The following is a 27,612-nucleotide window of genomic DNA, read 5'->3' on the forward strand; positions in this document are numbered from 1 at the left end:
GTCAGCACAATGGATTATCCAGGTTATAGCTCTAGACTTGGCCTGTCTTGCTGCACTGGGCTTTCTGTCCAGGAGGGGGAGCCGTAGGTTAAGTTAATGATAATAATAGATGCTCTATAATAACAGACATGTTTCCATATTGCTGCTATAGGGATGATCATTGTTTTCATGTCAAGGAACGCACCAGTTTCTACATCTTCATCCAGACGTCAGTTAAACTGTTTCCTGTCTGAAGCTATGTAGATGCAGACTGATGTAGATTAAAATGAATCTATTTCAGTCATTTCTAATAGATATTTGACAAAAACCGAGAGGTTAAGGCTGGTCAAACACATTAAAATGAACATCATGTGCAAATTCAACAGTTGCAGCAGTGGGGAAAAAAAATCCCATTTGTTGCAGATATATCACTTGTTGACGCCTCCGTCTGTCAGAATCCACCTATCACAGCGCGCCGTCGCTTCCTTATATGGTAACGTGTACTCACTGTCCCGCCCCTCTTTGTTGGCTCGACCAATGAGCACTCGTCACACGCTGTCCAATGCTGTGGACAGGGCAGAGGGATCCAGAGGAGCGGCGATGAGCGAATAGAGCTACGCGTGAAACTCAGAGGTTTAAAGATGTGAGGCTGAGAAAAGGACGGTTACCACATGGAGCTGGACTGTAAGGGGGCACAGAGGATTCTGGGGAGTCCTGAACCCTGCCGAGGGACAGAGAGATGCAGAGAGGGATGGAGGGAGGAGGTAACGGCCCCCGCAGCGTCTGAGAGAAAGTGAAGAGGAAGACTTCCGGGGGAGATTTTCAAAACAAAGCAGCGACGATGAAAACAGGATTGGATTTGATCATATTCTTCATTTGAACACTTGATTTGACACTCTCTATAACCGTATAGAAGAAGAAATACCTGGTGGGATTTTTTTTTATCTACCGAATACGATGACTAAAACAATCAATTGAACACCGTTTCTCATGAGGAGAAGCTCTTATTTTGTCCCAAATCCCGAGATTCACAGTAGTTGCCCTGTGTTAGCTTGACGCAAGGAGGTGAAGTTACAAAGACTGAGACCAAAACAAGACTTTACAGTCCTGAGTGGACTCCACAGTCCTGAGTGGACCCTAAAGCTGGAGGTGACTGAGACCCACCTCCTGTGTCCGTGTTTTGGTCCACGTTGATGCTTCAGACCGGCAGGAATCACACAGAGAGGAGACACGGTACGGTCATTAATAACGGCCAGGAGGGGTTCATCTGCAGAAACGGTTGTTATCAGTTATCATGGGTGGATGTGGTGCTTAGCAGAGGACTTTAAAGCATTTCTTAATATTAAAACTTTAATTTGATTAAATTACTGACATGTATGTTAAAGGTAAGGTCTAGTTCATGTGGAATTAACCATAGAAAAACTTAAAATGTTGATTTTATTTGTTTTCTTTTTCCTCTTAACGTTGAGTTTATGAACGTATTTAACCTTAGCTCAGCATGAGATGTTTAAAATTCATTAACTTTTTCATTATAGAAGTTTGCTATGGAAGTTCACTCTGATGTGCTGTTTGTGAATATTTAGTAATATATTGTTCTGATTCATAATGTCTCTCCCCTTTCTTTTTAATGTCAGTGCTTACAGTATTAAAGGGGAATAATGAAAAAAAAAAACAATTAACTTGTGGATTTATACACTGGGTTAAGGTTAGAGGAGATTTTTGTTGTCATGTTGTCAAGGCTTCAAACTGTTGCACCATCAGACCTCTGAAACAGAGTCTGCTCAGTGGGAAGTACCAAAGACGGGCATTCAGGCAAAGATACTGATGAATATTTGCTAATGATTATTGTTGGAGTTGTCCCCTGTTATTAGACATGAAAACTCCATTTTGTTGTTGTTGTTGTTTGTTTATGTTATTTTGTAAAAGTTCCTCCCCAAACTCTTTGGACCTCTGGAAATCCCCAGCTCTGAACATCGCACCTGTTTCTCTGACACCTGGCCCTGATTCTTTTTGATGTTATTGTACAGGGTTTTCTTTTTTTATTCAGTAGACAATAGCAGATTATAACCAGAAAATACTAGACATGCACCGATGCTGGTGCAAATTTCCTTAATTTTGGGGTGATCAGCCCATCCTTGCATATGAAACTGATCTTATATACCTCTGGGAAGGTCTGACAGCCAGACATTGTTACTTTTTGCTCTGAGACCTTAAACTCGGGACTTTTTTTTTTTTTTTAAGTTAAAACAAAATGATTTTATTGTTTCACATGTATTGTTTAATGATTTTTTAATAAAATAATATTGAAACATTGAAGGTATATGCTGTCAGTTATGAAAAATAAAAAATTAAAATTGGTATAAGCCCAAATCGGTATCGGCAGGTCAGGCTTTCTTAAGATCAGTGATCGGCCAGAAAATTGTGATCGGTGCACCCCTAGAAAATACATTTGAAGTTGAGATAATTGTCAAGTGAACTAGTCCTTTTAGGATATCCGATACTCACAACTCATCCCTAGAAAGTTCCTGGTGAAAACAGGGACATTTAAAGTGTTTTTTTTATGTTAGACCTGAAAAGACCTGATTTAGGAGCTTGTTGGATATCATTTGAAATTGTAATCTTTAATAAAGTTAAGTTGTGTTATGCTTAAGTGTTTGTTGTCTCCTCTTCCTCAGGTTTGCCTTCTTGGATCATCATGCACCCTGGCTCACTGACTAAAAAGCAGCTCTTGTAGCTGGAGAAGGACCATCTGCTCCTTCCCCTTAAACCTCTCTGGTTCGATGACGGGACCAAACTCACCGAGCCGGACCGGCACCTCCCCGGCCAAGCTGAGCAGGCACGGTCGGTCCAAGAGCACTAGCGCGCACTGCCTGCTCCGCTGCAGCACCCAGGAGGAGTCCTCGGCCTCTCCCCCCAACAATGGGCCACGGTCTCCTGGGGAGGAAGAGGAGAAGGATGGAGGCGTTCTTTTCTACGTGAACAGGACAGGTTTTCCCATCGAGAGCGTGACCTGGGAGAGGATGTGGTCCCATGTGGCCGCTGTGCACCCTGAGGGACAGGAGATGGTGGACAGGATACGAAATGCTGCGTACCTTCCCAGGGTAAGAGATCACTTTATCAGTGCTGAGCACCAGGTGTGCTCTTTCTGTCATCCTTTGGAGTGTGAGTGTCTCCCCCTGAGATTATTCGATGCTCTCACTGACCTGTAAAATAAGATCACCTTATCTATCTTAAGTTATGCTGCAGTGCTGCTGACCCACTTCCCCTCACTTTGAAGGTCATTTATTGCCTCTCTGCTGCTTTGGGAACATATTAAATGGTTTTAACTTATTTATGTTTGTTAGTTTGCTTAAAGATGAATCAAAGAAATTGAAACCAATAACAGAAAATGAATGCCAGAGGCTGGTCTGGATGTCCTGGGGTTATGTTGATCTGTTCTTGGATGCATCTATGTAGAGATGGATAAAATCAGAGGGTCGGTTGTGTGAATGGTTCATGTGACAGCAGTGATCCCTCAGAGGCTTGGTGAGGAGCTCTCTGTAATAATCGTCTCTTTGTGGAAGGCTCCTCTTGCTGAACCCTCTGGGCTCTCTGCGGCGGCTGCTCGGTGAAGGAATCCAAAGGTCTGAGCTCTCTGAAGCATTCAGGGCAGCTCTGTTCAGCTCTAATGTGACAGGATGGGCTGGATGACAGTTAGTCAGGGCTGCTCAGGTTTCTGCTGAACGTGTTGGTGAAGCCCTGAACGATACAGGCTCTGACTCTGTGGAGAGGGTCGCTTTAAGGTGCAGAGACTAACAACACAACATTAATCTGAGCTAACATTTTATCATTTTTTAATATTGGCTTAATCTCTGAACCATGTTCTGTGTGGAGTTTGTGATGCTTCATGTTGAGACTCTTTAAGTAGCCAAGCTTTTACCCCTTCACCCTTTTTTATGTGGAGGATAGTTTTTCGTCATACACACTGACCCCTCTGTGACAGGACTGTGTTAGTTTGATCTAAGCGTGATGACAGGAACATTAATGAGGCTCTCATCTCCACAGCTGAGAGAAATCAGATCTGTCTGATCAGTTTGTCATGAGAATTTTTTTGGGTTGATAAATAAGGGAAAAAAAAGCTGCTTCAACACACACACACACACACACACACACACACAGGTGCATCACATTAACATGACAACAGCTATGCTAACTCAAGGCGCTAAACCTGTCAAGTGTTGTCTTTTCACATTTGTCACACTATGTTTGTGCGTATGAGTGTGTGACACAGTGTGACTATTTCACACACACACACACACACACACACACACACACACACACACACACACACACACACACACACACACACACACACACACACACACACACACACACACACACACTAGACCTGCTGCAGAAACAGTCTTGTTTTTTCCCTAACATCAGTTTTGTGTGTTATATAAAAAACTCTGAGCATAGTGAAAAGAATCTTCAATACTCAGTTAATGTGAATCTAAAGAGTGTGTATTCTGCTTACCTTACGTTAAACATGAATTTGAAGTGCCAATCCTGGATTTCAAGGCTAAACGTGCAGATTTTCAAACCTCTATATATTCGTATGTGGTAGAAATAGCTGAATCTGTCTGGAAACTGATCCAAACACTCTGTTCTAAAAATAGCACCAGATCTTTATCAGACTTGTTGAAATGATGACATCATCATAGCTAGGCACCGCCCTTTTGGTTGTGGCTGTCTGTTACAGCATCTCTCTCTTCTTTGTCTGTTTATTGTAATTTTTTCGTTCTTTTTCGTCATCTTTGTATTTGGAGTGGATCATTACTTTGTATGGCTCATTTGTTGGTCATGGACACCGAACTGGTTTTGTCTTCAGTGAAATTTTTACTATTTTTGCTCCTGTGTTGGTCAGGAGATCCTACATGTAACCATGGCTGCATTGTTTTCATATGAAATCAGCTGTTTGCAGCCTGTAGCAATGCTAACTGGTGCAAGGCCAGATGTTTTCCACAAGGTGAGGAGAAGGAGGTGAGGACGACGTGCTTGTTCTCAGGTGAGAGCCAAGAAGTGACGAGATCGACCTGTCCTTTCATCGATCGTATTTGAGAACGTAAGGTCTATCTCCAATAAGTTGGATGAACTAGCCATGCTAACCCAGCAACAGAGGGAATACCAGAAGGCAGAGTAGCATCATGCTATTCACAGACATGGCTAACAGAGCTAACACTGCTAACACCAACGCCACATTGGAAGAACTTCACCTGCTGTGAGCAGACAGGATCCAGGAGACAGAGACTGAACAGACTGCTGAAGAAGCTCAGTCCTGGACCCAGTGGAGGTGGAGGCTGGCTGAACTGGACAATGATGGGCAAGCTGTCATCATCCATTTTCTTATGGACCTTTTTGCACTTTCTATACACTTTCACATATATACACTTTTTGTTTTCTTGATTGCTGCTGTGACTCTTGAATTTCCCTCGAGGATAAAAAAAAAAGTATTCACCTACTCTATTCTATTTTCTAACATCATATAAGGAACTCCCAGCTGGCCTCAAACACCAAGGTCTGCCCAAAGCCCCTCCCCCTTACAAGCCTCCAGAGGGCTGGCCAATCAGAGAGAAGGGGGCTTGTCTGGAAAAGAAAGCAGCTAAATGAAGTGTTTCATGCGGTGAAATAAGGGTTTTCTGAAACCCCAAGGAGAGAGAAGTAGGGATTTATTTGTGCTGTAAGTCATGTGAAGATACTATGTGGGCACAAGTAGGACAGTTGGACTAAAGTTCAGCTGATTGTGACCTCTGACTGTCAGAGGAGACAAACACTCCTCTGTTATTCTGTCAGCGTAACTTCAGAGTTCAGGAATGTAAAACCTTTTAAACACTTACAATATATACTGCTCCAGTCTGTAGAAATAACAACATAAACATTTTTTCATGGGACACCAGTGACAAAAACATGGAGCTAGTTTACTGAAAAAGAAGTCAGTGAAGGGAACAGAAAAGAGAGATGTGTTCCTGCTGCTGAGGCCTCTCAGCCTGGATTCTCCTCATTCTTTCCCATCTGTGATCTGGATGAATGCTCGACGCTTCAGACCGTTGACCAGGACTCGGGTGTTGTTTGGCTTTGCTAATTGGCCATGTGGTCATTAGTGACCCAGTTAGCTGCTGGTGCCAAACTCTTGTACTGTTTTTGTGGACAGACAGACAGTCAGAAAGACAGTCTGTTTATTTGTTAGTTGTGAAAAATAGAGACTAAATGATCCATGTATCTGACACACAGCAGTGTGAAGCAGTTCCTCTTTAAGTGGACCACCTCGTGATAAAGAATATGTATGAACGTATGATGAGCTTTATTTTGAAAGGGCTCCCTCTCCTTCTCCTTGTACCTGAGCTGTCAGTCACTTCACTCTGCAGGGCTGTGTTGTGATGTGCAACCTGACCCTGGTGTGTGTGTGTTTGTGTGTGTTTAAGGTGTGGTGACAGGTGGTTACCACAGACGCCGACACATTGACCCCTGTGAGAGAGAGAGATAATCATCACACGTTCAGGTTTTAGGATGGTCGTCTGCAGCTGTGAGTAAAGTTAGACAGTTTTAAAGATTTAAAGATTTAGCTTAGGCGAACTTTGTAATAACAGTCACACAGCACACCTTTCATAGTGTGACACCTTCAGGTGGACTGAACTCAGAGAACAGCTGAGCAGACTCAGAGCTGCTCCTGTCCTCATGTCCTTATTTACAGACAGAGGAGACAGTAATCCCTCTAATACGACCTGGGTCCTGGATAATCTGTGGACACCAGCCTGTCTGAGAGATGATCTGTGTCTTAGCTTCTCATCAGGGATCTGTTAGGCCTGGGGCGATAACAAATTTTGCTTGACGATATATTGTCCCACAATTGTTGGCAGTCAACAATATTATCGACAATATTATTATGAGACCAAATCAACCACAAATATAAAATTATAAATCATAATAATGCAATACACCCTTTTAAATGCAGTAAACTTTTATTTCCCAGCTCAGTTATTCCAAATGCTCCAAACCGAGGCAACTGGACTGTTCAGAGTTTGCAGAGACGTTTCTTCTCTCATTCATGAGGCTTCATCAGCTTTATCAGCCTTATCCCAAACTACAAACACAAACGCGCATGCACATGGCGATATATTGAGGCCGGCAAAATTATTGAGTTCATTTCGTTTATTGAACGATGAATTGATTTATTGACTATCATCCCAGGCCTTTATACGTGTTCATTAAAACATCTCATTAAATATGATGTTTACTCACTTTGGATGACTTTAAATGTTTCCTGTAAGTTAACATCATCACATCAGGTGGAAGAGAAAGGGTTTTGAGAGAGAGACAAGAAAAATAAAAGCTTAAGAATAAAAATTAGTGTAGCTAAAGATTAAGATCCTCAGGTTTTCTTCTGACTCCTGATTTTAGTGAGCAAAGCAGCTCTAATGACCAAACTAAGTGTGTGTATAGATTTCCTCACAGATCCAAAATGAGGACTGGAGGTACATGATGGGTCCAGACTCTGCTGTTTCTCTCTGCAGCAGGGGCATACACACACGCGCGGAAAGGTTTTCCTGGGATGTCCCGAGGGATGAAATATGATCCGTGCCTGCCCCTCCATCTTGCTCAGTGTTTTTATTTTTACCGTTAAGTGTGTGTGATGTGTTTTAAAGGTAACAGGGAACACACACCTTTCTTTCTGCAGCCTCCCTCACCTAAAGCTCCTCATGGAGGAGGACAAACTGCAGATGTTTCAAGGTGGCCCTGTGTCGAGGAGTGAGGGAAAAGAGTCAGACATTAGGATTTTACATCAGCTGTTGGTTTCAGGGTCTCTGTTTTCCCATGAAGCTTCTGATGGGGAATAAGAAGAAAGAAGAAGAAATACAGGATGGAGAAAATGAATTTAAGGTTACGAGCTAACAGGAAGCTGAGATTTTATGTGTCCCAACAGGAGGACTCTCAGTGAGGAGGTCTCAGGAGCTCAGCTTTAAACTGAAGAGTGCCTGTGTCCGTCAGAGGATGATGACCTCACTTTCTGTTTTTCTTTCACGCTATCACCCTCTGCCTCCCTTCCCCCATTTCCTTCCACCAGTCTGAAACCAGGAAGCTCCTGACCCCCCTCTCTCTTTCTTTTTGTATCGTCTCTGATGCTGGCTGGGTTTCCAGTCTGCCTTCTGGTTCTGGTTGTGGTTCTGGAGAGGAGAAAGATGACAGGAGAGAATATAAAGCTGAGGAGAAAATGATGATAGAGAGGAGAGAAAGATGGAGAGATGCATAGAGGAAAGAGGAGGATGTGAGATAGCAGTGAAGAGGAAAGAGAAGAAGCAGAGGATGAAGAGGAGGAAGGGGAGGAGATGAAACATCAGAGGATGAAGGCAGATTAAATCCTGAGTCTATGAAGTGATGCTCTGTCTGCTGACGGCTGCAGAAAGAGGAGGTCAGAGGATTTAATGTGTGTGTGGACGTGTTGGTGTTAGAGCCTCTCAGTCCTCATGGAGACCAACTGTAACACTCTCAGAGTAAAACACACACTCTCTGTGTCTTCATACACTCTTTCTGTGTTCAGAGGAAATAACAAAAGCATAATTTCAATGTGTGTCTGGTATAAATTAGGAATTTGATGAACTCATAATTGAACTAGACCTCCGTTAAGCATATTGTGATTGTCACGCAACACTTTACTCCTACTTTTAAGTTATACTTCCTTTCAACAGACTGTCTGCTAAGTTTTGGTGTTAGTTGCAGGTTTGTACTATAATTTTTTACCTGTCAGTGTTTAAAATGAGGGTGACCCAGTACTGATTTATATTCCAGATCTTAATATCCAGAATATTGCCAGGATCTGGATCGTACTTTTACATCTGTCAGAAATTATGGTGACCTTGTCTTGTATTGTTATTTGGGATGCACGATATTATCGGCACAATATCGGTATCAGCTAATGAAAGCTTAAAAACACGTTTATCAGTATCAGCAGATATGAAAATTTTTGCCGATATGCACAGCTGAGAAGGTGCTATTCAGTTAGGATTATTATTCATTTCCATCTGAAAAATAAGCTCCTTAAATAAAATGTAGCACTTCATTTATTTGCACTACAGAGCTCTGTGTCTGTCACCAGGTTGTTACAGTAGCTCTAAAATAATCAAATGCAACTTGGTTATGTTTAAAAATGCATTGTACATTTAAAGTTCTTGTGATCTAAAGAAATTATTTTTCAGTATTTCAATACTGAATGTCTTGAGTTTGAAAAAAAAAATACATTTCTTATTAATGGTAAAATCAAATGTTTTTTGTCTTGTTTTATGTATGATTCTTAAACAAATAAGACTGTCACAATTAGAGTAACATATAAATTCCAGTACAGGATAGACTTAGCTTCCTTTACAGTGAAAAAAACAAACAAACTTGTGATTATCGGTATCGGCCAAAAGGGGTTTCGATATATCGGCATATTGGATATCAACAAAAATCCAATATTGTGCATCCCTAATTGTTTTGCCAAGCTATCTGATCATTTATCTTGGATTTATATACATGTGGTGAAAACGTCCTTATCTCAAAATGATAAAGAATCATTTGAAAAAATCCTGGATCCAGACGGTGATCCAGATCACATTCAACATTTAATCACTTCTTCCTTATCTAGTTTTGTACATTTCCTGAAAATTACATCAATATACGTTTGTTACTTTTTGAGTTACATTGTTCACAGACAAACAAACAGACAGACAAACTCTCCCTAAAACATAACCTCCTTGGCGGAGGTAATAAGTATTGGACTAGGAGATTTTGAGGGAGAGGGTCTCATGGTCCACAGTGGTGTGGACATCACTGAGTCTACACCACTGTGTACTATGGACTGATCACAGGGTGGTGGTCTCAGAGCTAACCCTGGATTGTCTCCTCACAGCTGGGTCTGACTCTGGTTAAATCACATGTTTATTTTCCATCATGTACAGAGACAGAGAGGGAGGATGGTAAGAGGGAGGGATCACCACTCCTCTCAGTGCCTCACCCAGCAGAAAGCAGCTTAAAGGGGAGAGAGTGTGTCCATGTGTGTGTTGGTATAATAGTGAGGATTTCTCTCTATAGCAGATTATGGGGCAGATTATGGGGCAGTTAAACCGTCCTGCTGGTGTTGGCAGGCTGATGTGTGGACCAGCTTCAGGTCTCAGAGAGTTAGCAGTTAGCCTTAGCTTATCTCACTGACTCAGTTTTCATATTCAACGCTTGTTTATCTAGTTTCTGCTTCTTTGGTCACTTATTGATCTGATGTTTGACTACAAACAGCTGACTGCACCCTCAAAACCTGATTATGACAAAAAAACCACACCACTTTAACCATCCAGGTATCTGACTTTATAGACATGATGAACGATGAGAAAGCAGAATACACACCCTTTGAGTCTGGATCTGACCTCTGCAGATCTCACCTCTGTGGATCTGACCCAGTTTCATGTTCGGACTCTCCCTGCAAGGACTGACCGTCAGTGTTTCCTGTTTTCTCTCTCAGTTTACGCTGAAAATAAACCGTGAAGAAAAATGCAGGAAATGATAGGGCTGCTGCTCATGGTTCACCCTTCCTGCACACACACACACACAGGCAGACTCACACTCACTGGATGCCTGTGTGTGTGTCAGAGGAAGTGTGGGTTTGACTCTGTGCTGATGTGGCCGAGTCCTTTCATGAAGCCACATCTGTGACCTCCACTTGTGTGTGTGTGGTTTCTGCTCTGTCCCTGTGTTGTGGTGTTGTTGATGTGAGTCTGATCTCTGATTGGTGTCAACGTTCGCTCTCTGTTGATGATTTGTTTCCTGTGGCTGTCCACTGGTACAGATTTAACACCGGGCCTTCTTTGTGATAAGAGCATTTCACACACCACATCCACCTCAAGCCACAGCTGCTCTGCTCAGTGCAAACAGCTGTGGTGATGTTATGTTGTACAAATGCTGTTGACTTTCATTTCCAACAACAGCTAAAACTTTGGAGGAAGAAAAGTTTTTTCGACATCCATCACTTCTTCATCAAACCTCATTCAAAAAAAGTTTAAACACACTTAAAAAGAGATGTTAAATGATGAGTGGAGTTAAAAAGCAGAGAATCAGTGAATCAAAATTACTAGCATTCACATTAATGCTCAGTTTGTAATCCAGAAACATTCACGCACCAATTTCTAACGTCACTCTCCAGAGCTGACTCAGTTCCAATTCAGGTCGACTGAGCAGATGAGGGAGAGCCAAAGACTGTATATAGAGTGGATAGCGTGGCTCCGTCACTTACCTTGGTACGGTTTTGAAGCCAAAATTCCTCCGTCACGGGCGCCACCATTGGTAGCAGTTGTGAAGCCAGAGTCTGGGCAGTAGAAGAGAAGGATTCTGGGAAGATCTAAGTGGAGCTGGGTGAAAAATTTTTTTTTTTCTTTTGCGAGTCTAATCACTTCTTGGCTCTAGCTTCCGACATATTAAATACACAAGAACGGCAGCTGTCAATCATCGTTAAACGCGATGTAAAGCCTTGTTTTTAACCTCTTGTAACCTATGAAAACAAAACTTTCCAGAAAAAAAAGAGGCAGCCAAATGATATCTTCGAATCCCCATAACAATTGAACGTGAGAAATATTTCTCCGAGGTGTATTGTTTTTTAAAGTTTGACCTCAGCTCATCTGGAATGACTGGAGAGCCAGATTTTTTGACCTATAGCGCAGCCAGCCACCAGGGGGAGCAGTTTTTGTGGCGACCTCACTTGGAGCTGAGCAAGATGACGTCCATTTTTTTTACTGTCTATGAGAGTAGCCTTTGGCATCAAGTTAACAGACTAGCCACTCCTCTCTCTCTCTGCCTAATAATATTTAATGGGCCTCAGTATTTGTAAAACCACTTGGATGAAATAAAAACCATCTGTTGTTGTGTTAAATAATTCTTTTCAGTCGGCTGTAAACATGTTTATTCTGTTATGAAAACTTTAACATGACTGTTTATTGAACTGGCATCTAGAGGACACATGTGAAACTGAAGCTTTCATTAAACACCACTAAAGGTTGCAGCCTGGGTTGAATGTGTTTGATAAGTGCAGAAACTAAAGGATGTTAATGTGTGTTCATATTTCTCTCCTTTTCTCTCTGACTCTGTAGCACTCCATCGCCTCCATCCCGACCTTCAAGCCGTCCATGTCGGTCCCTGATTGGCTGGTGTCCGTCCAGAACTTCATGAAGGCTCTGCAGTATCCTTTTTGCCACACAGAGAATGGGAACAGGAGTGTCACCTGTTACTTTTCTGTTCCAGGTCTGGTCACATCTGGAGTCATACCAGAGCTGGAGTCAGGATGGTCTATATGATCATGGCTCCAGCTGGAGCTCTGTCTCACTGTGCAGTGTGTGTTTTCTTTAACCAGTCTGTCAGATATAACCACACAGGGACTCAGTTCTTTGAGATCAAGAAAAGCCGTCCTCTCTGTGGGTGAGTTCCTCCATTTCCTCTCCGTCCTCAGTTTGTAAATAAAGGCAGAGACCAGAAACAAGCTGATGAGACTTTAAAAACACAGATCTGACCTTTAGAAGGATTAGAGTCACCGTCAGACCATCAGGCACATGAAGAATAATAACACACACACACCATCACCCTGAGCTTTAAAGAGAGCAACGATTTATACTAAGGCTGGTTTTAGAAATAATAATCATGTTGTCCTCCCCTCTCTGTATCCTCCCCTCTTCTTCCCTTCCTCCTCATTAAACTTGACATTTCTTCTACTCTGCTTCCCACTCCACCCCCTGCTGTTACCCTTTACTCTGACTTCTCTCCTCCTCATTCTTCCTTTCCTTATCTCCTACCCTACACATCCTTCTTCTCTTCTCTCCTCTCCTTCAGGCTGATGGAGACAGCCAGAGAGATGATCAGAGAGTCTCTACCAATCAAATGTCTTGAAGCCGTCATCCTGGGAATGTATCCTTAACCACAGTAAACACACACACACACACACACACACTGGGCCATAAGGTGATGCTGTGTTATCTGAGGGTGAAATCAATGAGACGTCCTGATCCCTCCTTACCATTAGCAGCTCTTCTACCCAGACCTGTTGCTTGGCAACAAGCCTTCTTCAAAGTTTAACCCCCCACCACACACACTCAAACGCTCACCCTCTCCCTCTTTCTTGAAGCTCAGCTGGATCCTGTGGAGCTGGTTTTACAGCAGCACTCTGTATTTTGCTCTGAGTGTTTCTGTTTCAGAGATCTGATTGGTTACTCAGCCACTCATGGTCATGATGTCACAGCGTTTAAACATCAGCTAAAGCTCCTGAGCTCTGACATCCGATCTGTCAACAGATCCGTTATGGTAAATGTGTGGACATTAACTTGTGGTGAAAACTTGACAAATGGAAGTTCAGGGTTTGTCCTCACAGGCCACCGTAGCTCCACCAAGGGGAGAGAGTCTCTGATATCTCTGAACATTCACGTGTCAAGTGAAGCTAACTGAAAACACTCCTTGGTTTGAGTCTGCTGATGATCCACAGAGGAGGTCATGTGACCTGCATGAACTTATACCTCAGCTCCATCGGCGCCTCGTGCTCGTGCAGTGTACAGGAAGCTGTTTTTAAAGGTGTTAAAGTTATTTTTTATTAATAATATTATTTTCATTAATAATAAACCAGTCAGAAGAAGAGGAAGAGAACAGGTCTCAGAGAGGTCACCCTGAAATAATCTGATCTCTCGCTCTGCCTCAGTTTGGTTTATTATTCGGATGTAGTGATGGTCCTCTCGGGACGTGAAGGAGTTAAACCCAGCATGGGGTCCACACGAGTCCTCAGAGGATAGTTTCTCTGTTCCTGTCTTCACTGGGTCTCTCCTCTCTGACTGTCAGGGTGGCAGAGACACTGACTGTGATTCAGACTGACTTCAGCCCTCAAACCACAGGAGGACAGAGGGAGGGAGGAGGGAAGGGGATGGAGGGAGGGATGGATGGGATGGAGTGATGCAAATAGGGAAAAAAGAGAAAGAAGCATGAGACGAGAGCCAGAGATGTGTCAGTTTGAGTGATACCCCTCACACTGAATCATTGTGCCACCTTTCTCCGGCCCTGATGTGATCCAGAATCAATAGGAAGGGCAGGCCTCAGCGAGATTTGAACTCGCGACCCCTGGTTTACAAGACCAGTGCTCTAACCACTGAGCTATGAGGCCTTACCTGTACACCTGTTCTGTGACGGACTCTTTAATCCTCAAAGAAAGAGGAGGAAGAGGACACACCTTTCACTGAGCTCCTATTGTCAGGGTGAGACCAGCTGAACCTGTCTACTCTGAGAGACGCCTTCACGTCCTCTTCTGCTCTCTGAGCTCCGTTATTAATGTCTGACTCAGGTGTGTGTCATTCACCTGTCAGCTGATTGTCACTAGTGACTCAGTGTGGAGCAGATTAGTGTCTCAGAGTAAATGCAGAAAAACATGATCAAACATGGAGTGTGTCCTCCTGCTGCTGCTCTCCATACTCACTGTTTACCTGCAGACTCCTAAGCTCAGCTTATGCTCACAGACGGTTTACCGGATGTAAAGTCTGTAAAAAGAGGTGAGACAGAGTTTCTGTCCTCCTGTGTCGCCACTGCCTCATCCTCTCCTCCTCTGTTTACAGTCAGCTGACTCCTCTCCAGGAGACTCAGGGTCTCTCCTCCAGCTGTGTGTGTGTTTGACTTTAAGTGTCTGGTTGTATCAGCAGTCAGACTGAGGCTGGAGGATGAAGCAGTTGAATAACAACCAGGGAACAAACTCCACAGAACTTTAAATAAAAAGGATCCTGCTGACTTTCTAACATGACCTGTCCTCATATCACGCTCAGGAAAAAAACTTTTATCAGGGAGTAGCCTTTGAAAACTGCAGAACAAGATCTTTAATTTGTGTCTAGCTGCAGATGTGATGATAATATATCTGTTTTTTGATGTTTTCTGCTGAAACTCTCCTGTTATCAATAATCCTCAGAGTCAGGGCTCTGCGTGTGACGTTTAATGTCTTCGGCTGTTTTTAAGAAATGTGTTCACAGTTCTGCTTCTGTCGTGGACTTAAAGGAGAGGCTTACCTGAACTCAAACATCTGACGTCCTCAGACTTTGCTTGCTTTGAGGAGGAGACGCTCAGTGACTGAAGGAAGACACAGCGAACAAAGAGAGGATTTAATTCTTATCTTGAAGCTGCAGTTTGAGATGTGACAGGAGGATGCAGAGAGACCGAGAGAGAGTAGAGGGATGTGGGGATGAAAACATCAAATGAAACGGTGACAGAGAGAATATGAAAACAGAGGATTAGCTCTTTTAGTTTCTCCCTCACCTGAGATATTTGCTGGAGCACCTGGTGGCTGTTTCAGGAAGTGTTGGAGACGCTGAGGTTTGGTCTTCTGTCAGGGTGGGAATAAACTGAGCTGATGGTTGGAGTGTAACCATTCAGATGAACCGTTTTAGAGCAGAGACTGTTTCTGATGGAGAGGAGTTTATCTCCTATAGAGGAAGATCTGTTCGCAGTATTCTTTATCAGAGGAAGTGTGTTAAATTAAAGAAGCTTCTTGAGGGTCTGCAGAACTGGGCAGCTTTAAACCCAGTTTCAGTTTCTCAATCAGGACTTTTCTCAAACTGAGCTCAGAGTCACACACAGGCGTATTGATACACATGGGTAAACGTGTGTGTATGTGTGTGTCATCAAGGCTCTGTGTGTGTTTGTGTCTCTCCATGAAAACACAGCAGGGTGCTGTGGCTGTTGGAGTGACGGGCAGCTGTCCCGACCAATCACAGAGCCCCTGGAGCTGAGAGCAGATGGCGAGCTGGTGGCCTACAGAGAAACTGTCCAGACCTCTGAGAGTGTGTGTTTGTGTATGTGTGTCAGTGTGTGTGGGAGTATTTTAGTGTGAGTTAGCACAGATTGGATCTCTCTCTGTGTTGGACTCTGGCTCTGTCCTCAGCGTGTGTGTTGTCTAATTTTAGACCTCATCCAGGATCTTTGGGATCAGATTCAGGTCTTAGAGTTTCCAGTGAACACAGACTCTCTGGTCTCTGATTTCTCGTTGACCTCATGTTTTTGTTTTAGCAGCTTTAGCAGACTTTATGTGGGTGTTTCTTCAACTCCATATCTCTCTTTGATTAGGAAACTGTCAGAGAGATACCAAGTGCTGATACCACAAGTACTTTTGATACATAAAATTTTAATTAAAAGTGACAGATAATTTCTAACAAAGACAGCACAGTCACTTTGCCATTAAGTTTAACATAAAACACAACAAACTCTCTTTGAGTTGATGATTTGTTTTTAACAAATAAACAAAGGTGAAAAAACTCACAACCGTCAGAGTTCTAGTCATTTTTTAAAAATAAACTGAAGTGCAAAATAAAACAGTTTAACTGTTAACTCTCCCTGGTTCATTCATTTGTCTGAATAGGACCTGACGCAGATTTGCTGTGGTGTCAAACTGAGGCAATGTAGAACATAATAGAACTTTATTGCCATTGTAACAAGTACAATGAAATTGAAGTTACAGCAGCAATCAAGAAAAAAAAAGTAAGAAAGTGTATAGAAAGTGCAAAAAGGTCCATAAGAAAATAGGTGATGACAGCTTGTCCATCATTCTCTAGTCAGCCAGCCTCCACCTCCACAGGGTCCAGGACTGAGCTTCTTCAGCAGTCTGCTCAGTCTCTGTCTCCTGGATCCTGTCTGCTCACAGCAGGTGAAGCTCTTCCAATGTGGCGTTGGTGTCTATTAGCTCCATTAGCCATGGCTGTGAATAGCATGATGAAACTCTGCCCTCTGGTATTCCCTCTGTTGCTGGATTAGCACAGCTAGCTTGTCCATCTTATTGGAGAAAGATCTTACATTCCCAAAAACGATGGATGGAAGGACAGCACGTCGTCCTCACCTCTTTCTCCTCACCTTGTGGGAAGACATCAGGCCTTACACCAGTTAGCATTTACATGCTACAGGCTGCTTACAGCTGAGTTCACATGTAAACAATGCAGCTATGGTTACATGATGGATCTCCAGACAAACACAGGAGAAAAAGTAGTAAAAATATCACTTAAGCTACAAAAAGTTTGGTGTCTACGACCAACAAATGAGCCATACAAAGTAATTATCCACTCTAAATACAAAGATTACCAAAAAGAGACGAAAAAATTACAAGAAATGGACAGAGAAGAGAGAGCTGCTGCAAAAGGCAGCCATAGCCATTAGAGCTACCTAGCAACCAGTGTTAACTACTACAATAGCGCCAAGTACTGGCGGAGGACTTACTGTATGTAAGCTTTTGTTGCTTTGAGTATCGGCTGCTGATATCAGCAGCCTTTACCAGTACCGATACCTTGAAAAAAGGCAGGTATTGGCCTGATACCAGGTATAGGTACTTGCCCATCCCTACTCATAACACAGAGTTAACCAGGAGAGTAGGATCCTCCTTAGATCCAGAGTCTTAAAGTCAAATATGGAGCTGGAACACCACACCATGTCCACGTTTGAAAATGTTGGTGATCCTGGTTCAATGGATCACGGGTGATGATGAAAGCAGCTCAGGCTGCATAGATGAGCTCCAAATCCATAGGGTCTCTGTTTCAGGTCCCATACAATTCAAAGACAAAGAGGTCTTCAGGGGATCTGGTCTCTGTCTAAGTAAGTAAGTGAACAAAAATCTTCATGTTCATGAGACAAAATGATAAGAGCGAGCAAAGAGGACCAGAGAACTCTTAAGGTCATTGTAGCTGATCCTCATCCTGAGCCAAAACATAAAACCTCACACTTCTGCTGTCAGCATGCTGTTCATGTGTGTGTGTGTGTGTGTGTGTGTGTGTGTGTGTGTGTGTGTGTGATTAGTCCCTGCTGAGCGTTATCTCTGTCGTATGTGAGAGTGATCAGAGTATCGTAGGGATAATCATCTCCTGATATCAGCAGCTAGTCTGTTTCTCTGAGAGACAGAGACAGAAACACTGATGGGCTCTGAGTTTTTGTTTACTACCTGGTGTTTACATCGTGCCGGCCTCAGAGAGTCAGACTGAATCTGATTTAAGAGGACTCCAGCTGAGACAAAACCAAACACACAAACACAAACATACTCTCACAACCTGAGTCCCCCGAGCGTATCCAGAAGAAGAAATGAAACGAGAGATAACTTCACGAAGAGCTCTGTAATAGTGATAGAGACAAAGATATTTTTTGAAGTAGTGATAGATAACTTCACAGAGATCTTTCCTTGACTCGTCGCGTCACCCAGCTACCTGACCAATGGCCTGACATCCCTCGAGCGTTTCCCGATCAGCTTCAAGACTCAGTTTTCAGGACACTGCTTCCACCACGTGGTGCTTGGAGTCTGTTGCAACGGACGCTACGGGTCTCTGGGCATGAGTCGGCGCCAGGACCTGATGGACAAGCCGCTGACGCACCGCACGCTGGGGGAGCTGGTGGCAGAGTTTGAGAGCTCGTACAAGAGATACCAGCACACCCTGAAGAAGGTAAGACAGAGAGAGGGCACAGGTGAGAGGAGACAGGTTCAGCAAACCTTCACACCTGGACTAACTCCTGTCCCCACAGGTGAAGATCGGCCTCTACGTGCCTCACGACCCTCACGTCTTTCAGCCAATCGAGTGGAAGCATTTGGTGCTGAATGCTGCACGACTTGGAGCTCAGGAGATGAGGAAGGAGCTGGAGAAGCACGGCCGGGACATGAGAATGAAGGTACGTCATGCTCACACAGAAAACTACGACCTGTAAGGCTTGACTCCTACCTCCTATCTCTTTGTCCCCTACTTCCTCCCCTCTCCTCTCGTATCAGCTGTGTTCACTGAGTCAGCTGCTCCTCGTGCTTCAAAATGGCTTTAATTCATGACTTTAGACTCTATAATCTGACACTGACAGCTGTCCCTGGTGCCTGCTGGTTCTCTTTGTGTCCGTCATGTCTGAAGGATGGTCGTCTGACTGAAAGATGAACTTCATCAGCAGCTGTTTGCTCTCATTCTCTCGCCGAGCCGACTCAGTCTGTATCTGGGGTGTAAAGTTGTCTCTGAACAGCTGGTGGAAAAAGAAACAGCCTGAAACAGAATAAATCCTCACAGACCAGTGAAAAGGATCAGTTTGGGATCCTGTGGGCTGGTTTCCAGCAGAGGGACAGAAGGAGTAGAGGCAGTTAGAGCAGGAGTTAAAACACTGCAGCGTGTCTCAGAGTCTGATCTGATGGAGACACAACTTTTAACACACACACTGTGTCATACTCAGTCAGTTTACTTCTCCTCTGCTGTTTTGACTTGTCTTTTTTCACTGATGTGTGGTCAGAGTAAAGTCTGCAGCCACTCTGATGATCCTGTTCGATAATCTCTGACTGGATGTTTCTGTCCTCTTGAACGAGGGAAACACCTGAGCTCCGTGTTCAGCCCAAAGGAAGCATCGATCTGTGGAAGAATCAGCTGTCAGGAGAGACTCAGGCTGAGATGGAGTGGAAAGAGTGTGTGTGTGTGTGTGTGTGTGTGTGTGTGTGTGTGTGTGTGTGTGTGTGTGTGTGTGTCTAAGTGCTATATGCACTGTCCTGTTTCTATGTCAGCATGATATGTAGGTCATGGGGTATGCAGCTGTCACACACACACACACACACACACACACACACACACACACACACACACACACACACACACACACACACACACACACACACACACACACACACACACACACACACACACCAGCAGGGTCAGTCTCTGATCAGCTGTTCAGATGTTTGTGAGATTTACAGATAATCTGTACTAAAAAACCCAGACGCTATTAAATTATTAGAGACACCAGTCTGTGTGTGTGTGTAAGAATGTATTTGTATTTGGTATTTGTGATTGGTGGAACTGAAAATGTGCGCAGACTGAACACAGGGTCAAAGCAGGCAGCGTCCTACCCCCCAACCCTAACCATGCTCTGAACTCATTAACCTAAAGCTAAAATGTGAAAAAGTGCAGTTCCTGGAACATCCACTAGAGGCTGTCTGTAGAAACAGCAGAAACCACATACACACACATTCAAAAAGCTGATCTTTAAAGCAGAAATAAACATGTTTACAACTTGGTTCAAAACACTGTTTTGGGGTGATTAGATCACTTCTCCGTCAGACCTTCAGCTGCTGTTCTGTGGCAGAAACATTGATAAATTAAGAGTTTTGTGCAGGTTCATTAATAGGCTCACTTCTTCTCTGTTCACCTGTCTAATAGAAAATGTGTTCAGAGTGTGTTTGTTCCTAAAGCTCCTCAGAGATCTTCTCTTCTCCCCCTCTTCTCTAAGCTGCTGAAGCTGAGCAGATCTCAGGTTTCATGGGCTAAAAATAGAAATATTGAAGTCAGGCTGAAAGATGAAAACATAGCTGAAAGACACGTGAGATGGGAAAAATGCACACACACACACCGTCACATACTAACCCATATATCTGTGAGATCAGGTGACAAACAGGACCAGCTGTAGAGCAGAAACATGTCCTGACTTCTGCTCTGTCAGGAAAACTTTCCATCCTCCTCATCCTGCAGATTTCCTCTCTGAGCTTTCCTCTCCTGCTGAGAGCTTAATGATGCTACACACACACACACACACACAGACATACACACACAGGCCTTTAATGGTATTTCTCTGCTTGATTCATTTCACAGCTGCAGTTTTCAGAGAATGAGGGAGATTAAAAGGAGATAAACACACACACACTCCAGCCCTGCTCTCTCTGCCCTGCAGCTCTGATCATTAGCATCATGCTTACTCCATGTATCCACAGTGAATCGTCTGGAGAGGATCATTTTCTTCCAGCCTGAGTTTGGTTCATGACTGAAACATGCTAAAGGACCCTGCAGGCCGCTCCACCAGCAGGGTCTCTGATTTTTGTGCCTCTATCTGTTTCAGATCCTGAAATCATCCAGCGCTCAGTCTCCCATCAAAGAGCGGAGCCGAGGGAAGTCTCTGTCCCCACGCCGCCGTCAGAGCAGCCCCCAGAGACGCTTTCCTCACCGCAGAGACAAATCGTGAGTGTTTCTATCTCACCTCTATATTCCCTGTCTTCAGAGAGCGATCTGCTTTTAACGATGAGGGGAATCTTAACCCAGGTCGATCAGCTGCTGAGTCTAGAGAGATCAACAGAGATCAAACAGGGACCAGGGATTATCACTCCTCCTCTGTTCTCTCCCTCTCACCCTTTCTCCCGTCAGGTCAAGGAGAGTTTAAACTTTAAGTCTTTGTTGCTGACAGCTCAGCGTTATCGCTCATCAGACCAGGCTTTGTCATCATGGTGGCAGAGTGTGTATCTGTGTGTCTGTGTCAGCTGTGTGCTGGGATGTAACACAATCTGACAGCAGCTGCAGCCAGGCCATCCTGCAGTGTCACCAGAAAACACACACGTTCCGCTGAGTTAGCGCCCTCTAGCTGTCTCTGTGTGTTGTTGCTTTAAGCGACCTTCCTCTAATGATCTGAACTAGTCTGTAGATCCATTTAATCTGAACCCAGACTGAGCTTAGAGAGAAAAACTTTGAGGTTGGTTTTCTCTGATAGGCTCACAGTCAGAGTGTTTTAAACCAGAAAGATATAAAAAGATATTGAGTGAGAGATTTAAAAACACTCCTTTAAATGAAGGTGTCAATCAGTTAGTCCTAACCTTTACCCTCCTCTAACTCTCTGTGTGTTTGGTCTCTGATTGGGGTCAGTTTCCTGAGCAATAGAGGAGCTTTAAGGAGTCTAAGGCTGTTTTCCAAACCGCCTACTACATACTAAATATGAACTAAAGATGCATGATATCAAAATTGGTATCAGCCGATGTTGGTCAATTTTTTCAACATATTGGTATCTATGTGTAAGAGTGGGCTGATATTTACCCATTAGCTACTGGCCATTTTCAGAGCATCATGAAAGATCTTTCAAGACCCAAGTAATATTGTTTTTTATGACTTTGTCAACACCAAAACTACCTAAGCAGAGTGGACCATCTTCTTTTATGTCTGTCTTCCTGTTTTTGATCCAAAAAATGGACGAAACACACTTTTTCGATCACGTTAATCTCAGGCACTCCATCCTTTGATTTTAACTTTTTCACAGATTTGAGTTTGAGTTGAGTGAACTTGAGTTTAAAACATATTATGCTGTTAATAATAATTGCCTGGTTGCCAGGAACACTGGCAAGTTTGATAACTTAACTTAGTCAGGATATTAATTTGATTTGTGATCCTGATTTGTGATCCAAAAATTACTGTAAAGTAACACTGTTAACTTTGCTTTATGGTGGCCCTGTCACCTCCTTATTTGGAAGGAAAACAAGTTTAAGAAGAGAGGGAGATATTGAAAAATTCAGTTCACATGATTTTCAGTATGTTCAAAATTTAATCATCTTAGATTCATTTTTTTTCTTTTTTTTAACCATTATTGATATTGGTAAGTATCAGTTATGGGCCAAAATTTGCATAGCGGTGCATCCCTAATGTGAATGTAGTAGGCACTGCATACTGCCTAATATTTTTGCATGAAGTATGTAGTATCACTGTTCTGTTCTGTTGCTACAGGTGATGGATTTTAATTTGCCTTTATTATATAAATATACAACACATACTTTGGTTAGATCTTGGTATTTTAGTTATTTTGTTAATCATATAATAGCAGAATCATCATTTGATTTTTTAGTCTTACACCAAGAGTTAAATGGTTTACTACAGCTGGGACAATATGCTATTCTTGTGATTTGATTTTATTACAATTTTTGGGGTGCCTATTCAGTTTGAATGGTGATTCTTCAATATTTATGACTTTTGCGATTTTTAGTTAGCTTTTTTAACATTAGACCAAAAGTTAAATGATGATGATGATGATGTCTACAGATTATATCAGGAGCCATATTTTGCACATCATGTGAGTCAAAGAAAAACATTTTACCATCTGCTGGAGAAAAGTGGTAGCTTTTTTCTGATCTAGTTTATAAACACAGACTGAAATGAAGAATTTTTATTTGGAAAAAAAATCAATTTTATGACAAAGAATCCTGATTTTTATATTGACGATTTTAAAATGTTCTCTCCCACCCCTATCGTTTACTGAAAATAAATCTGGAAGGGACTTTTATTTTTGCAGCTGATGGAAAAAACACTTCTGTAAAATCCACGTATGGTTCAAAGAAGTAAATTATAAGAAGTGGTTTATACAGGCTTTAATGAATTTGTTGAAGTAAACGCCTCTTTTATACCTGGAAGCAACAAGATTTACTTTTGTTTCTTTTGGATCACTTCACTTCTCATGGACTGTCTTACATTAGTGTTGTTGTACTGTAGTTATAATGCTGACTCATTCCAGTAGATGGCGGTTACTCACCAAAATCTGCCACCTGCATAGACAAACATAGCGCTATGCATTGTGGGAAACAGTATGCCAGGTAGACTTGACCTTTGGATACTGAGGAATTTTTCCTGGATCAGTAGGACGTCCAGGGATTTTGGCATCCTGCAGATTTTGTATGTTTTTGCATACTGACTACTACAGACTGAATTTCAGGCAAAATAGTAGGCACTGCGAGTTTGGAAAACAGCCTCAGACTTTACTAAGATTAACATGACCCGGCTTTACTGTGTGTTCAGAGAAGGACAGGTGAGAGGAAACAGCTTTCAGTGAACCCCTCCTTCCTGGGTGTGTCAGAAAGAGAGAGGGAAAGATCTGAAGAAAACAAACAGAGGAGAAGATGAGAGAGTGAGAGTGTGATGAAAAGAGGAGGACAAAGAGAGGATTAAATCTGACTTCTTAACTGAGGGATGAATCTCACCCCTCGTCCTCTCTTTCTCTTTCGCTTTGAATTTGTTCATCGGTCTGTTTTCAGTCTCTGTTTGTTCTTCTTTCTAAACTCTGTGTCTAGAAATGTTTTCTGTCTCATGAAACTTTAACTCTGTTTCTTTTTGATCAGAATATCTGAGTGGAGATCTTTAAAAAGACCTGAATCCACTTTATACCAAAACAGAAACTTCACTGAACCTCTCTTTCTTTCTCATCCAGGCCAGCGTCCGTGGAGAGGAAACCTCCGGAGCTCAGCACGCTGAACGACGGTTATCAGATCAGGATCTGATCCGTCTCTTCACCTCTTCAACTACTTTTAATCCGTCCAGCTTTCAAATCCAGACTGATCCTCCTGGGATCTCCCTCAGACCCAGACCAGAAGGAGAAGGAGGAGGAAGACCTGAGAGAGGAAGCAGGAGTTTTAATCCTGAGAGTACACTAAATGGACTGCAGCCTCTTTATCAGACACAGCCTGCAGGGGGCGACACCTTCATCTACACATATCAACAGGAAAGCGCAATCACACGACATCAACCAGGAGACGAACATCACATCATATCTCTCCTGTCTCCTTTCTTCTCTGCTTCCTCTCTCCTCCTCTTCCTCTCTTTCATCAGCTTCGGTTTGTTAGATGTTTTTATTGAAGCTGAGAGATGAACCCAGACCTGCAACAGACTTGAAGCTTGTCATATCATTAAAAAGAAATTTCTCACAGTCTGTTCTCTCAGACTTTAAACTGATTACCTCTCGTCCTCACATTTCATCCTCTGAGGAAGGTTTTCGTTCAACTCTCTGAGCCCACAGACCTGACAAGGTGTTAAAAATCCAAACCGGACCAGTTCCAGAGGCCTGAAGAGTTAAAACATGTCAGGATGCTGAAAAGGGGATCGGACACATGTTCTGGTTTCTTCGACCAATATGTGGCCCAAAAACTGAGTTTAAACTCTTCCACTTTGAGGATTAATCTGGTAACTCAGCTCCTGTCACACAGAGCAAAGCTTCACCTGAGGAAAACAAACAAACACACACACAAAGACCACAGCGATGTCGTGACTGTACACACACAAACTGATGTCTTTAGTTTGCTTTTCATGAGACGGCAAACCCCCTTCAGACTCTTTGATCCTGGCAGAGAGGATCTGGAGACCTGGTTCATTTTTTCTCTCATCATCAGAAGGTCTGGACTCTGAATTTGATTGTTTCTGTCTTTGGATTGTCTCATCTCTTTTCTTTGAATGTTTCTCACCCACTGAACAAACTTTAAGAAACAGACTTCAAAAAACAAACTTTAACGTGTTGAATCCTGACTTTGAGTCCAGCAGCGAGCTATGCACCGGCTGCGTCACAGAGCAGCTGATAGATCCATGTCTTCCACACTTCACAGGACCAGAACCAGGACTAGGAGGAGGTCTGAGGCTGGATCCACAGAAATTACTTCACTTGAGGAGGGTTTGTCCCCCAGCTCCACATGCAGCTCCAGATCCAGCCTGAGTCCTCCTCTGAGTCCAAGTGCTGAGAGAAGATCTGAGTCTTTTCTACGTGATGTTAGTCCAGCAGAGAACCAGAGCACAGAGTCAGAGACCTGACATCTTCAACCAGCTGAGCGTCATACAGAGAGATGTTTGATTCTTCATCATCTTCGTCCTCATCATCCTCATGTTGGTGCAGCAGGAGAAGCACAAAGCAGCTGTTAAAGCCTCAGACAGACCAAGGTTTCTGGATCTCTGCAGAGGATCTGATCCTGGAGCTGCTTTCAGATCAACACACAAACTGTTCATGAGACTATAAACAGACACACACAACCACATACACACACACACACAAAGCTTTTGGATTTAAACTTCAGCTCCTGAGATTTCAACCAACAACTGTGACAAACCAGCAGACCGCTCAAAGACCAGGACAGGAAGAGAAACATTCACGACTTTAGTCTGATTCACGTGATGGAGACTTCTGCTCCAGTATCTATCTGCTCCCACGTTTTCTTTACAGATTGTTTGACCTTTGACCCAATGAATCTGATTTATCAGGATGTTATAGACGTTGATTGTCTGGATGGTTTTGAATGAGACGTATAGTTAAAAAAATGGGTCCTGTGTTTGTATCAGGAGAGTTTTTATGGCCTTGATTCGTCTCCAAAGTGCTGATTCCTCCTTCTTTAAACCTGAAAGTGCTGAAAGTGAAACACAATCTGAAGTCTACGGAGGCCCTGAGCGGACATTCAGTCTCACTTTAAATTCTATCTGTTTCCTCTTTAATCCAACCACCTCCTGCTGAATTTAAAAGGTTTCAGCTTCTCTCCCCTTGGATAAGTTTTTCTCTGGTTATCAGAGCTGACGTCCTAGTGTTAAAGGTTCGTTTTCTGATGATAGAAGCAGAACAGTCACAAAGAAACAGATCAGCTGATCATAAAAGGTGAGGATGGATGTCTGCTGACGGCCCCTTGGAGTCTCCGTGTCTCCGTTTGAATCTGAAAACAGGAGTTAAACCCCCAGTTCACTCCACAGCTTTTAAAGTTTAAAAAGGATAATTTTTCTGCTTCAGGAGGAAAACAAAGTGAAGCAACATATCGAAACATGTTCAGAGAGAGGAGATGATTAAAGCCTCTCTTTACAGTGAGGTGTGTGTGTGTGTTGGGAGGACACACTGTGGTTGTGTTTGTGAACCTCCTCCTGAAGGAGTCTCTGATTAAAGACTGTTAACTCTCAATCAGACTGTAAACTCTGAGACAGAGAAACACTCGGCCTGAATTTTCTTGATGATTCTCTGTTTCTGTGCAACGTCAGACTCTGTGTGTGTGTGCGTGCGTGCGTGTGTATGTGTATGTATGTGTGTGTATGGAGTTAAACAGGCTCCTCTGACTGATGTTCTGTAAACATGTTGTTATTTATTGGATGGTGTTTTCTAAAGAGTGCCCCCTACAGTCTCTGTGAGGATGCGCTTCTTCACCCACAGAGTGTGACATGAGCATGTGTTTGAATAAAGGATCTATGTTTGTACAGGTGTGTGCTCTGACTCTTTCCTCACCTGTCAGAGAGCGAGAGATGTGATTGGTTGGCTGGAGGATGAGCTGCTAACGTCAACCTGAGGCCTGTTCTCAGAGATCAAAGGGTGAAACATGATTGGCTGATTTCAGAGTGATGTTTTATTTGCTTCTGTGAGATTTGAATCTGATTTTTTCCACAGAGTCTGAGGATGAAATTTTCAGAGATGAAGAAATACTATCCTCAGAATGACTTTGGCCTGTTTGATCAGAGAAAAAGATCTGAGGGTAAACTCAGGGTAATGTGATATCAGAATAAAAACGTAGGTGTTAGATGTGTTGATCTGAGAAAATGGGAAGAAGAGAAGCAGAGGCAGATCTCTGACAGCTGACAACATCTCAACTCAGAGGACATCCCCCAAGTTAACCTCTGTTTTGAAAGGTGATCTAATTATACAGTCATTACTATGGTGGTAATGATGATGATGATGATGATGATGAAACAGAGGCAGTGATAATCCAAAGATGAGAGTTTTAGTTTGAGTTTTATGAAGAGAGACTATCACACGGCTTTGACTGTTTTTCCTCTCTGCAGTTTTCAGTTCACTCTGACAACTCATCAAATAATCTGCTTACCTCCCTCTGCAGATGTGTGTGTGTGTGTGTGTGTGTGTGTGGTGTGTGTGTGTGTGTGTGTGTGTGTGTGTGTGTGTGTGTGTGTGAGTGTGTGTTTTGCGCAGGCTCATGAAGGAAGCAGATTTATGAAAATAATCCTTCATTTCTCATCCATGCAGCTCAGGGATAAAAAGGCTCACCTCTGTCCATGTGTGTGCGTGTGTGTGTGTGTGTGTGTGTGTGTGTGTGTGTGTGCG

The 27,612-nt window shown here is 43.0% G+C and overlaps 1 protein-coding gene and 1 non-coding gene across 2 annotated transcripts; one reads left to right on the forward strand and one right to left on the reverse strand.

Moving 5' to 3' along the window:
* The first annotated feature begins 546 nt into the window (after nt 1–546).
* Nucleotides 547–26,303, forward strand: vash2 (vasohibin 2). The gene is made up of 9 exons (XM_074685715.1): nt 547–1,212; nt 2,655–3,080; nt 12,123–12,211; nt 12,391–12,447; nt 12,856–12,930; nt 18,218–18,455; nt 18,535–18,678; nt 20,863–20,981; nt 23,977–26,303. The coding sequence occupies exons 2-9, from the start codon at nt 2,760–2,762 to the stop codon at nt 24,044–24,046; spliced, it is 1,113 nt and encodes a 370-aa protein (XP_074541816.1). The 5' UTR covers nt 547–1,212; nt 2,655–2,759; the 3' UTR covers nt 24,047–26,303.
* trnat-ugu (transfer RNA threonine (anticodon UGU)) lies at nt 14,095–14,167 on the reverse strand. Its single transcript has one exon. It is a non-coding gene; the product is annotated as a tRNA-Thr (tRNA).
* Nucleotides 26,304–27,612: the final 1,309 nt, after the last annotated feature.

Source organism: Halichoeres trimaculatus, unplaced genomic scaffold, assembly GCF_033239565.1.
Source record: "Halichoeres trimaculatus isolate MK-OKI-2021-1 unplaced genomic scaffold, fHalTri1.1 fHalTri1_scaffold_13, whole genome shotgun sequence".
Lineage (NCBI taxonomy): Eukaryota > Metazoa > Chordata > Actinopteri > Labriformes > Labridae > Halichoeres > Halichoeres trimaculatus.